The sequence below is a fragment of the Apium graveolens genome, chromosome 9, assembly GCF_009905375.1.
Source record: "Apium graveolens cultivar Ventura chromosome 9, ASM990537v1, whole genome shotgun sequence".
Classification (NCBI taxonomy): domain Eukaryota; kingdom Viridiplantae; phylum Streptophyta; class Magnoliopsida; order Apiales; family Apiaceae; genus Apium; species Apium graveolens.
The window spans coordinates 210,224,074-210,238,511 of NC_133655.1; the positions used below are offsets into that span (position 1 = coordinate 210,224,074).

At 35.5% G+C, this 14,438-nt stretch overlaps 1 protein-coding gene across 1 annotated transcript; it reads left to right on the top strand.

Annotated features, from left to right (window-relative positions):
- The first annotated feature begins 7,507 nt into the window (after positions 1 to 7,507).
- Positions 7,508 to 9,696, top strand: LOC141685913 (uncharacterized). The gene is made up of 6 exons (XM_074490989.1): positions 7,508 to 7,610; positions 7,740 to 8,201; positions 8,258 to 8,634; positions 8,881 to 9,125; positions 9,210 to 9,315; positions 9,379 to 9,696. The coding sequence occupies exons 1-6, from the start codon at positions 7,508 to 7,510 to the stop codon at positions 9,694 to 9,696; spliced, it is 1,611 nt and encodes a 536-aa protein (XP_074347090.1).
- The last annotated feature ends 4,742 nt before the right edge of the window (positions 9,697 to 14,438 follow it).

Consider the following 14,438-nt stretch of genomic DNA (forward strand, 5'->3'; position numbering starts at 1 on the left):
CACATGGAAAGAAAGAATCTATTCATCTCTGGGAATCAATTATATGATTAATAACAATATCAGAATAGAATCAGGGTTCTCAAAACTGAAAATCAAACAATATCTCAATCAACTCATCATGAATCATTTTAAACATGTCATTATCAAAGAATCAATTGTTGAATAAAGAATTCAATTTCTCTTTATTAAATGGTATGGAACCCTTGATTGGACTATTTCAACTTTCAATTCATAATAATAATACGGGTCATCAGCCCGTACCGACCTCCATCTGGTCTTTAAGGTACCTATGACATAATTTCAGCCTTAAATTGGACTAGTCCCGCTAGTCTCTTATATGACTAGACTAGTCCCACTAGTCTCTTATGTCTCAATCCAATCCATCAGGAATTCATTTAGAAAACCTTTTGGTGGTAAAGAAAGGTTTTACTAAGTTCATTTTAACATTACCAAGAATATGAAATCATTCAGACTCTTTCAAGTCGAAACTTATTCTTAAGTTCAATTTCATGAATTCAAAGATTTGAATGAATCAAAGGCAAGCAAGGTTCAACACTAAGGATCTTGATCAAATGATCATAAGGTATATAAGTTAGGGAATCAAAACAATTCCGAGGATCATCATGGAATAAGATAAACAAAGGAATGCAAGATCATTATGCAAAGGGGTTCATAAAGGTTCTAATAGGGTTCACAAGAATTCAAGGTATCAACAGGTGAGCGAGATATGAATAAAAAAGGTTATTATAAAGGTTTGAACACTAATCATATCAATAATAGGTCCACAAGAACAATAACAGGGTATCTTAAGAATCAATAATAGGTTCACAAGGAACAAGTGCTATGAAGTTCAATACTCTATCATGGCATGAACAATATCCTCTCTATAAATAATTTATACAAGTAAGCAGAGTTACTTACCTGAATTCGCTTTCCTGTTTCACAAGGGTTGAACTACTGCCACCTAGTACACTTCTCCCTTTCCTAGCCCGAATGCCTTCACGCTCCGAATCTACAATCCAACAATCAAAACCCTAATTAGATTCTCACTCGACGTTCCCAGAACGCTTAATAATTAACCCTTATCGAGAAACCCTAAGAGTATATATATATATACTCAATTATAACACAAAGCACGCTATACCACAAATCCATCTATTTATTCATTAATCTCCCCGATCAATCAACAATAATCCATTTACATCATCAAAAATCAACTTAATAATCAAGAACCACTCGGGTTTCAAGAAAAACAACATATGCAACTTTTAATTCGATTCTTTAAATCATCAACTAATCTAATTTCTCAATTATTTCTAAGAATAAACATCAACAAGTCATTTTCATCAATGAACAATTAATTTTATTTTCTCAAAATCAAGAACCCATTCGGGTTTTAGGAAATCAACACATGCATCTATATATCTAGATAGATGAAGGAAAATCTCACATAACTATGGTCTCACAATCGAAAAATGATGAAGAACAAGGGGAGGATCGAAGAGAGAGAGAGTACCGAGAGTGAGAGAGAAGACCCGAGAGAGAGAGAGAAAGAAATGAGAGAATGCGAGAAAAGAGAGAGTTCGGTTGAGGAAAAGAAATAAAGGGAGTGGGGTGGGGTTTATATACTACCAAGGAAGGGTAGTTTAGTAATTAGGTAATTACATTCCTGAATCTTCTTTTATCCTTTTTCAAAAACGAATTTGATTAATGAGTATCTCTCTCGGAAAAGATGGATATGATACGAATAATAATTTTGGGACGTAGATCTCGAAATTAGCTTTTCAGCCAAATTTTTTAAATAATTTTTAAGCGAACGGTTGATTTAATACGGATTTTACAAGATTATGTTGAAAATAGCATTTTAACTCCATAAAATCATTTTAAAATGCACCGATCACAAAATAAATCCGTCTATCATTTTTAGAAAGTCTCTAGGACTATTTTGAAGATAACAAAACAAATTTTACGCCTTGACCATACTCGGATAATTTTATAAAAACATATAAAGGTTCAATAAACCTCATTTAAATCAAATAAATCCTTTAAAATCATTTAAAAATCAACAAAGCACATAATCATGCATACAGACAAGCAAACACATATATTCACACATCACATATCACAAAATTTCCCTTTTCTATTATTATGATTATTTTCTTTTTTTGTGTAGCGGGTTGTGTTCTGCTTGACGGCCCGACCCTGAGCGTTTCAATTAATTTTCCCTCACCAACTTCGTCCCAATATGTAGGGGATCTTTATTTTCTTCCATACAATGCTTCATAAGGTGATATGCCAATACTCGCCTGATAACTGTTGTTGTAGGAAAACTCAATCAATGGCAAATGATCGTCCCAATTTCCTTTGAAATCTATTACACAGGTTTGCAACATATCCTCGATCGTCTGAATTGTCCTTTCACTTTGTCCGTCAGCTTGCGGATGATATGTCGTACTCATTTTTAGCTTAGTTCCCAAATGGTCATGAAATTATCACCAAAATCTCGAGTTAAACCTCGGGTCTCTATCAGACACGATAGACACTGGAACTCCGTGACGCATCACGATCTCGTCCAGATACACTTTGACCAACTTTTCTAATGAAAATCTTTCGTTTATCGGCAAGAAATTCGCTGATTTCCTCAATTGATCGATTATTACCCAAATCGCATCATGATTAGTCTGTGTCTTTGGCAATCCTACCACGAAATCCATCACGATATGTTCCCATTTTCATTCTGGTATGTCCAATGGTTGAAGCAATCCACTTGGTCGTTGATGTTCCGCCTTTACTCTTTGGCACGTATAACACTTACTTATCCATTCCGCGATTTCCTTTTTCATGTTTGGCCACCAATAACTCTCTTTTAAGTCCCTGTACATTTTCGTACTTCCAAGGTGAATTAAAAATCTTGAGTTATGCGCTTCATACAAAATCTCATGCTTTAGCTCCACAATGTTAGGTATCCAAATACGCGAATCAACGCGATATATTACTTTTTCATCCTTTTAAGCTTTAACCTCCTCTCCTGACAACTTATCTTTCTCGCGGTTCATCACTTGCTCTTAACAACATCGAATCATTTCCAAAATTTCGGGTTGAAATGACATCGCATACATTGTTTCACCTCTAAATTCCGGAGTCTGCACCTCTATTTCCATCTTTGCAAAATCCTTGATCAAAATCTCTGACGAAGTTAACATATTCAATCTTTCCTTGCGACTTAAAGCATCTGCTACCACATTCACCTTTTCAGGATGATAATTTATCGCACAGTCGTAATCTTTGATCAATTCTAACCATCTTATTTTTCTCATATTCAACTCCTTCTGAGTGAAAATATACTTTAAACTCTTATGATCTATATAGATTTCGCACTTTTCCCCACACAAATAATGCCTCCAAATTTTAAGGGCAAAGACAATTGCTGCCAATTCCAAATCATGCATTGGATACTTCTGTTTATGCGGCTTTAGCTACCTTGACGCATACGCTATTACTTTCCCATGTTGTATTAATACGCATTATAATCCTTATACGAAGCATCATTGAAGATCACAAACTTTCCTTTATCATCTGGTAATACCATGACTAGGGCGGTTACCAATCACTTCTTCAATTCCTGAAAATTTTCCTCGCACTTATCCGTCCACACAAACTTCTCGTTCTTTCTTGTAGTCAATGGAACATCAATCTTAGAGAAATCTTGCACAAACTTTCTATAGTATCCTGCTAATCCCAGAAAACTTCTGACCTCCATAGGATTATTGGGCCTTTCCCAATTCATCACAGCTTCTATCTTGGCTGGATCTACTTTGATTCCTTCTTTATTGACTACATGTCCAAGAAACTGTACTTTCTTCAGCCAAAACTCACACTTTGAAAACTTGGCATATAACTTTTCTTTTCTCAATATTTCTAAGGAAATCCTCAAATGCTCCATATGGTCTTCCTCCGCCTTGGAATACATCAATATATTGTCGATAAACACTATAACGAACTTATCCAAATATTTCTTGAACACTCTGTTCATAAGATCCATAAATACGACTGGCGCGTTCGTCAACCCAAACGCCATTACCAAAAACTCATAGTGTCCATATCTCGTTTGAAACGCTCTCTTGGGTATATCTTCTGCTTTAATCTTTAGCTGATGATACCCAGATCTTAAATCAATATTGGAAAAACAAGTAGCAACTTTTAACTGATCAAACAAGTCGTCAATCCGCGGTAGAGGGTACATATTCTTAACCGTCAACTTATTTAATTTGCGATAGTCAATGCACAACCTCATACTTCCATCTTTCTTTTTCACAAATAACACTGGTGCACCCCACGGGGATACACTTGGGCGTATTACTCCTTTTATCCAACAGTTCTTGCAATTACGCTGTTAATTCCTTCATCTTAACCGGTGCCATTCGATAGAAAGCTTTCGATACTAGTTCTGTTCCAGGAGCCAAATAAATCGTAAACTCTATCTCTCTATCTGGAGGTAATCCAGGAAATTCATCTGGAAACACATCTACTACCGGTCAATTCTCACTGATTCTTTCTCCACATCTTTAACTTGAGCCAAATAAGCTTCGCATCCTTGTTGTAACAATCTCTTTGTCTGAATAGCTGTTAAAAACTTCCTCTCTTGTCTTTTCCCCTTGAATATCACTTCAATGCCATCCTTGGTCTTTAACTTCACCTTCTTTATTTTACACTCTGTTTGTGCCTCATGGTCTAACAGCCAATCCATTCCTAATATAACGTCAAATTCTCATAACTTAAAAGGAATTAAGTCAGCAGAAAAGTTCCGACCTCCTATAACCACATCGTAATCGGGACAAACCCTATTAACAGTGACTTTCTCTTGATTTGCTACTTCTATAATCAAATTGGGTTCAAGAGGGTACGCAACACATTTTAATCCACCAAGAATACTTTCAGCAATAAAGGATATATTTGCTCCAGAATCCATTAATACTTTTACTTCTACTGTGTTTGTAACGAGCATACCTGCCACCAGATCCACACACTACAAGAATAATGTCAATAGGCATCACACATTAGACATCGGTTAACTTTGCCACTGATGTTAAAAAAAATATTGACATCGCCCCGTGTTTTTGTGATGTCTTTGTTCTTTGTAGACATCGGTTATAATTAAACCGATGTCTAAAATTCACCAAAAAAAACAAAATTCGCGCCCACCATTTCTTTCCCCCGTTAGTGAAATTTTCATTCGTTTTTTAGTTCTACATTCCCCCCAATTCCAAAATTCTCCCCCCTTAACCAAATTTTGGTTCCCCCCAAATCAATTTTCAGACACAACAAAATCAAAACAGAAAACTAAAAACAAAAAAACTAAAAACTAACAGAAATTTTTTCTCTCTCTCTCTCTCGAAGCCCCCCTCTCTCTCGAACCTCTCTCCCCTCACAATCTCTCTGAACTCCGGTCATCATCTCACCATCACAATCTCTCGAACCTCTCTCTCTCTCTCACCTCTCTCTCTCTCGAACCTGTCTGTGGAACCTCTCTCTCTCTCTTCTCTCTCTCTCTCTCTCTCTCTCTCTCTCTCTCTCTCTCTCTCTCTCTCTCTCTCTCCGCTCTCAATCTCTCCGTTAAGCCTCTTTCAGTTAACCTCTCTACTTCAGTAAGTGTTGTATCTACTTGAATCGAACTGGTCTTCTCTGCATGAAGACCAGTTTTAAAATTTGAGGATTTTTGAATTCAAAGCCCTAATTTTGTAAATTGAGGTTTTATCTAATTCGAAAACCTTATGTTTTTTATTAATTTAATGTCTAAACTTGTTGCTAATACTTTTCTTCTTGTTGTATACAGGACCTAAGTTGAGAAAAAGATTTAAAGCTTTAGGTAATTTGGGTGTTTTTGGTTGTACATTTGTATTTATTTATTTATTTTTTATTTTTATAAATTAGGTTTTCATTTGTTTGTAATGTTGTGATTTGTTTTTGCAGGACATTAGTGCTGTTTAATTTTTCGATCTTCGGTGAGTTTTCTTTTGCAACTCTGTTTTATACGCTTATACATTTGATTTGTTTTGTTAATTTTGATAGTGTTTTTTTTGTCTATGTGCTATGTAGTTGGTTCTTATGTTGATCTATGTGTTGTGTATAATATGCATTATGTATTATATGAAATCTCAGTTTTGTTTTATTTGCAATTATGTGCAGGAGAATTCATTTTGGTATTAGTATGTTATATTTAAATGTAGTCGTGTTCTGAATTTTGGATGCAAGTGTGTGGTTAATTTAGTGATTGTGTATGCAAGTGTTTAGTTGAAAATAGTACATTTATAATTTGATAATCTGCATCTGTGATCTGACTATTATACTATGGTTAATTATATAGTGATTATACATTAAATACCGAATGACTAGTTAATATATAGTACTAGTACTATAATTAAATATATAATATGAATTACGTAATGCATTACAAATCGATTCATATCATATTATAATAAAATATATAACATTAAAATGTATAATATGCATTATGTATAATATGAATTCTGAGTTTTCTTATGTCGTTTATAGTCTGCCCTATGTGTGGATGTCATACTTAAAATCAAGTTAGACTTCTAAAATAAATATTAGACTTATAAAATAAATATAAGCCTTATACTGAATTTTTTAGTGACATACCAGGTGGTTTTAAATGGATAAGTCTTGGATAAAAGCCGATAGGGATTCTCTACAGTATGAAATTGGTGTTGAAAACTTCTTGATATTTGCCGAGGAAAATGCTAAAAACCCCAAGAAAATTCCTTGTCCTTGTGCACACTGCTCTAACTTCAAAAAGTTTTCTGTGAATATAATCAGAGGTCATCTTTATAAATCAGGGTTTAGTTTAGGATATTCTGATTGGATTTGGCATGGAGAAAACCATGATAATAGTACTAGGTCATCTGTTGGTAGTACTTGTCCTCCCTCGAAGCCCATACCAATTTCAGAAACATTTAACATGTATGAAGCAGCCTATAGTAGGGAAGATTGCGATAAAGAGTCAGATAACTTTAAGAGGTTTGTTGCCGATGCAGAACAACCTCTGTTTGAGGGAAGTGAGTGTACTAAACTGGAGTCGGTCTTAAAATTACATAATTGGAAGGCTAGGTTTAGAGTTTCCGATAAAGCTTTTACTGATCTGCTTCAATCAATTGGAACAATTCTTCCTAAAGATAATCTGCTTCCGTCTAATATGTATGAAGCCAAGAAAACCTTGACTGATTTAGGCCTCGAGTATATTAAATTCCACGCTTGTCCAAATGACTGCGTATTATACAGGGGTCCAATTCTCGAGTCTTCTTCCGAGTGTCCCAAATGCCATCTCTCTCGGTGGAAAGTTGGGAAAGATGGTTAAGTTAGGGTAAATGTGCCAGCTAAGGTTATGTGGTATTTTCCGATAATCCCCAGATTTAAAAGAATGTTTAAATCTTCATCTACTGCTGAATTAATGAGTTGGCATGCAAATAATCGATCCAAAGATCGAAAGATGCGTCACCCCTCTGATTCTCCTTCTTGGAGAAATGTAGATTGTAGGTGGCCTGAGTTTGGTAGCGAGGCAAGAAATATACGTTTAGGATTAGCGGTCGATGGTATAAATCCACACAACAATGGATTAAATAATCAGTACAGCTGCTGGCCAGTTATGTTAGTAACATATAATCTTCCTCCATGGTTATGCATGAAGAGGAAGTTTATGATGTTAACAACATTAATTTCAGGCCCACAAGAGCCTGGTAATGATATTGACGTATATCTCCAGCCACTGATTGACGATTTAAAAAAATTGTGGGAGGAAGGTGAACCAAACGTGTACGATGCCCATACCAAATCCTTTTTCACTCTAAAGGCAATCTTGATGTGGACAATAAATGACTTTCCGGGATATGGAAATTTGTCGGGGTGCGTTAATAAGGGTTATAGGGCCTGTCTAGTATGCGGTGATCATACCGTGGCTAAATATCTAAGTCGTAGTAGAAAAATGAGCTACCAAGGACATCGTTGGTATTTAGATCTTTATCATCCGTATAGGAGACAAAGGACAGCTTTTAATGGAGAACAAGAATTTGGTTGTGCACTTGAACCACTTAGTGGAGAGGAAGTGTTGGGGCAACAACAGCAACTTAGGTTCAGTTTTGGGAAGGGGGGAAGCAAAGAAAGGTGGAGTCTCCATGGAAAAAACAGTCAGTTTTTTTTGAGTTAAAGTATTGGAAGTTTCTCCATGTTCGACATTGTTTAGATGTCATGCACGTCGAAAAGAACGTGTGTGATAATATAATTGGGACACTTCTGTACATGAAATTCAAGAGTAAAGATAGCCTTGCCTCGCATCTTGATTTGGTTGACATGGGAATACGGCCTGATTTAGCTCCAGAAGTAGGTGAGAAAAGAACATACCTACCTCCTGTCCCTTATACTCTCTCCCGGAAAGAAAAACAAACAATATTAGCATCATTGTACGACATGAAACTTCCATACGGACATGCTTCAAATATAAGAAATTGTGTATCGATGATTGATATGAAGTTGTATGGTTTAAAGTCCCATGACTACCATATCCTTCTCCAACAATTACTACCTGTTTGCATTCGTTCAGTGCTTCCGAAAAATGTTAGGGTTAGTATCATAAGATTGTGTTTTTTCTTCAACTCTCTGTACAACAAAGTTGTAGATGTGTCAAAGTTGAATAAATTACAAGCAGATGTGATATTGACCCTGTGTGAGTTAGAGAAGATATTCCCTCCGTCATTTTTTGATGTTATGATACATCTTATGGTCCACCTAGTAAGGGAACTGCGATTATGTGGACCGGTTTTTTATAGATGGATGTTTCCATTTGAACGCTTTAATAAAATATTGAAGAGTTATGTAAGAAACCGATTATATCCAGAAGGTTCTATAGCTGAAGGTTACCTCAAAGAAGAGTCAATAGAATTTTGCAGTGAGTTCTATAGCGGGAGTAGTAGAACAGCCGGTCTTCCGAGAGATGAAAAAAAAATTTCTGGTCCAATCGGTGGTGTGACTATGAAGTCAGTTGCGGAAAAAGAACGAGATGAGGCTCATCTTTCAGTTCTTCGTAATAATTCGGAAGTGGAACCATATTTTATGTAAGTAAAATATAAAAAGTATACATATAATTGTTAAAGTTGTATTTGGTACAGTTTAGTCGAATTTGATGTAAGTAATTTCAGGTTGCATAAAAAATATTTGGAAGAGATTTATCGAGGGAAAAAGAAGAGTGTACAGTGGCTATTGGGAGAGCACAATCGACAATTTGCCGATTGGTTTGAACAAAAAGTTGGTTTACATTCTTTTTCCTTCTCTTGTAGCCACTTATATGCATCAATAAATTATATGTAGGTCAGTACAGAAATGAGGGAGAATACGGAAGCCGTATCTGAAACTTTAAGATGGTTGGCTGGGAAACCTTCATTTTCAGTTTTGACTTACGAAAGTTATGCTGTTGAAGGGGTCCGATACCACACAAAGGATCGAGATAATGCAAGGGTAGTTCAGAATAGTGGTGTGTCATTAGTTGCGAGGACAGTCCAAGTCTCTAGTGCTAAGGACATGAATCCTATAGAGAGTGATTTAAAATTTTATGGGGTGATCAGGGAAATATGGGAATTAGACTACCACGCATTCAAGGCCCCTCTGTTTTTATTACATGGGCAGTAAGTGACAAAGTCTGGGGGTAAGCGAGGCGTATGCGCAATATACAAAGTGATTATCAAGAAAGCTCGCGGGAAGAAAGTTAAAGTCACTGCCAATGAATGGGGGATTCCTAATGGGGAAACTAGAGCCCGTTTGCAGTCTTACATTGGTATATTGGCCAGGACTACAATTCCAATCGACATTCCTACGTGGCCAAATGTAGACCCTGAATTAAAATCAAAGCTTTGGTTAGATCTCCAGGTACTAGATCAATTCTAAAAAATTATTATCAAATGTAGATCTTGAATATAAGTTTTTCCTGTTATGATTTTGTGAACTTGTGTTTTTTCAGGCTACCTTCAAAGTTAAACCAGAAATTGAAAACATGGTGTAATAACCCCAAAATTTTGAACTTTTTGTAACCCTTATGAATAGTGTTTTAGCTGAATGAGAAAACTTTTCATGCCACACTATGTAGGGGTTCTGTTATGGATATTCTGAGATTTTATTAGTACTCTATATGGTATATAAGTGTATGTAAAGATCGTCAGAATCCAATTCCGAACACTTTGGTTTTTCCCGGAAATCCACTAGATACGGAAAGAATTGAGTAAAAGGTAATAGGATAAAAAGGATTTAAATTAAAGGATTATAAGAGAGGATCATAAAAGGAATATAATATATTGAGAAAGGTTAAGGGAACCTAAGTAATAAGATCCCAGGTATGATCCCTCAAACGATAAACGAAAACGAAAGTTAAGCGAACCGTATAACAGATCAGCGGTCATTAGGCAAATAATTAGGAAGTTAATCAAAGGGATAAGAGAGGATGGTGTCATCCAACCAATAGAAAGAGGACAAAGGAGGGGTGATGACATCACAAAGTGATGCAAGCATGACATAAGAGGGAAGGAAATGTGGTGGAATATTAACCACACAAAATCAAGGGTAAATGGGTAATTGACCTAAAACAAAACAAAACTAATTCAACCAACCAAGCAAATATTCATTTTCATCAAAACAAAAACACAAAATTCTCCTTCATCCTCCCTTTGCTCTCGGCTTTTGCCATTTTCAAAGAAAACAATTTTCAAAATTCAAGTTCAAGGCTTCCTAAATTGGTAAGATAATTCCCTAGTATTCCTTATGCATAGTTATGGTTATTCTATGAGTTTAAGCCTCCAAATCATTCACAATCTTCTTCAAGAAATCAATGAAGAAGACAATGAATAGTGACTTCAAGAATTTTAACTTGATTTTCTTGTTTTTCCTTTAAGATCCAAGCATCCCTAAGTCATCTCAAGACTTCTTAAGGCTTCCTAGCTACTCACACCACTTCAAGGAAGGTATATCATCTCCAAACCCTAGCTTTACTTTGTTAAATAGGATGATTCTAGTTGTTATGGTGATATAGTAGCTTAATGCTTGTTGGTTTAGAATTTGGGTTGGAGTGGTAGTGAAATGGATGGTGAATCTTGTTGTTTTAGTTAAAAGAACTTAAGTATAGTTAAATTCAAGCTTAAGCATAAGTATAAATGTTAATATTGAATTGATTGGGGCTGTTAGGATGTGGTATGGATGGAGTTTGGATTGGGATGTGATTGTGGCTTGATTATGGGTTAAATTGGAAGGGTATAAAATTGGGAAATCGTGTAAACATAGCCGTCGTAATGTCCGATTTACTTTAGACTGCTTTTGTTCATAACATTAGGACCCGAGAACCCCCTGCTAGATTTTAACCATTGCCATTTTTAGATAGTTCATCTTACGAGCTTCGTTTTGATATGTGGTTCGTTGGATTCCGATGAACGGTTTAGGAGAAACGAGCGTTAGAGTCTGAGTTGGTTAGAGTATAGATTTACAAGTGACTTTGGTTTAATTCCAACTTACTTGTTGTTTATAGGTTACCAGACTCGTCCCGAGCCATCCGTAACCCTCAGTCGCTCAGGCAAGTTTTCTACCCGTTATACTGTTGTTGTGATGTATATATGTATATGCATTATCTTGTGATAGATGCATGTTGGTTAATTAGCAAATTTTGCGATATATTGAAGCATGCTGATATGGTATATATATGCATGCCTATTTCGTATTCTTGCCATATATATCTGTTGGTTCAGTTGATAATACCTATGCTAGAGAATAGCGGTAATTTGCATATACCCTTAGTATAGGGACCCAAAGGTGAAAAACATTTTCTAAAACCGGGAGTCGAGGATCCCGAGTAGATTTTATATATATATTTATATATATATATGGTTATAGTTTTCAAAACTATTAATCGAATAAGGTTTATTCGATAACTTTATTTTATTAATGAATATTATCTTGAATATTCATTCGAGGACTTATGACTCCTTTATATTATTTATTGAATATCACTTGGATATTCATTTGAGGATGTATGACTCCTTTATTGTATTTAGTGAATATTATTTATAATATTCATTCGAGGTATTATGACTCAGCTTATTATTTAATGAATATTATTTCGAATATTCATTCGAGGGCTTATGACTCAGCTTATTTTATTTATTGAATATTATTTGAATATTCATTTGAGGATCTATGACTCCGATTATTTGCTGAATATATTCTTTATTTTATTAAAGAATAAGGTGTCGATAATCAAACTCACTTTTGATCATTCAAATAAAGATAGTACTTTCGTATAGGTATATCTTTGGTTATTTAATATTCATTTCAAGTATAAGTTTTAAAACTTCTACTTCAATTATTTTTATAAAGATTATTCTTTATGGAAATATTATTTAAATAATAATATTCAGATATTTTCTAATATATTGGGACTGATTTATTTTGTTAAATCAGCATCACTCCAAACATTCTTAAAAATGTTTTGCGAGTCTTCAAAATGATTTTTAAAAGTTAGAGCGGATCCCAAAACTCATTTTTATATTTAAGATCCTCCTTTCGAAGGGGATTTAAATACTCGCTCAAAACCTGAGGGATCCGGCTTTGTGATGTGTTTTATATTCGCAACAAGGTTGCTGTTTTGTTAAATGAATTGATTACTTACCCAACACTCAGGAAGTAAAATTCTTGGAACAAGTTAATCCATTAACAGGCATCGCCTGGGAAATATCGGTGAGTTCTCATTTCCAACTAGATACGACTTCTTGGTGGAGCCGTATCAACAAGTTTCTACTTGGGGAAAGGGGGAACGAGCTTTACGTTTCAGAGTCATGGATTTCATCTTAACTAGGAGTGGTGTAAGTGGTCGAGTGGCGCCGGCCCAACCTTATTATATTGGCCCAAATGGCCTGGAAGTTCCGCTAAGGCGGTCCATTCCTTAGGAGTTCAGTGTTTGGTTGACAAGTAAATCCGACAGGTTCTCCTCTACATGTAGAAAATGGTGGGGTTGCACTACTACGACTGATCATCGTAAGTGGTCTTCCTGGCGCGGCAAACTCCCGTAATGAGTTCATCATCCAATTGGATATTTCTGCAACACTACCCAGAGCACTTCGATAGAAAGGCTACGGTTGGGCGATTGTTGAGTGTTGGCAGGGTCAAGTTTTCAAAATGATGTTTGCATCAAATGAAGTATCTCATAACTTCATTTTATTTTGATGATATTTTAAAGGTTGAATCTATTCAAGTATTATCTTGTAGTCTCATCTATGTGATGAACTTTTGAACTAATTATAACTTGAACGGTGGTAGTTCAAGTAGTATTTGGAAAAGATATAAGTATATTGGAGTATCTTGTAACTTCATCTTTTAAACTTATATCTAGTAAATGATTATCTTATGCATGACAAAGATTTTCAGAAAAACGTTGAGACAAGGTTAGATATATGAGATCACCTTGCAACGGTATTTTTTATACAGTTATACACTGGAACTCTGTGTGTATTATGCATGGAAGAGGACTTCCAATATTTTGAAAAGTATATATATATATACTGAATATTTTGCGACTTCATCGCATTAAGATATCAACTTGGTTCATTTCTTCTTAACCAAGACTTTCTTGAGTACTATGAGAATGCTCATATATTGTAAGTTATTATAAATATTATTTTGGTGGGCTTGCTGCTCACCCTTGCTTTCTTCTTTCATCACACAACATCAGATAGGCAAGATGAACAGGACCAAGCTCCCAATTCGCGAGCAGATAGGAAACGTTCCACAGTTTCCTATAGGCGTTGATGTCGCTGTAGCTGAGGTAGGAACTACCAATAGGCTAGGCTTTCAAGTTTTGATGTATCAGATTATGTATATTTATGAATTGTAATAATGGGAAAGAAATGTAAATTTATTCAGAAAACCTTTTAAGGTGTATTGGCAGATAATTGTGGAATAAAATGACTTGTGATTATTTTTGGATGTTCATCTCCGAGACTATAACTTGTGGTGTGTGTGTTTATTGTGGGGTCACAGTACAGAGTAGTTGATTAATTATTAAGATTGGGTGTTATTAAGGGAAATGGAACTCGTGACAACCCGGATCCCCGACCCCGGATTTGGGGGTGTTACAGAAGTGGTATCAGAGCTAAGCGTTATAAACCTCAGAGATGATGTGACGTTAAGATAATAAGTTCACTAAGATAATAAGAACTCTTTCCAAGTTCATAGTCGGGCTACCTAACGTAGTACAGACAGTTAAAACCCTTACGGGAACCCTTATAAATATCGTGATAGAAGCGTAGTTCGTTATTGTATATGGTAGCGAGACTCCGAACCCTGAGGTTGAGGAGCAACAACGCGATGATGTTTTATTACTTATTGGAGATCAGATT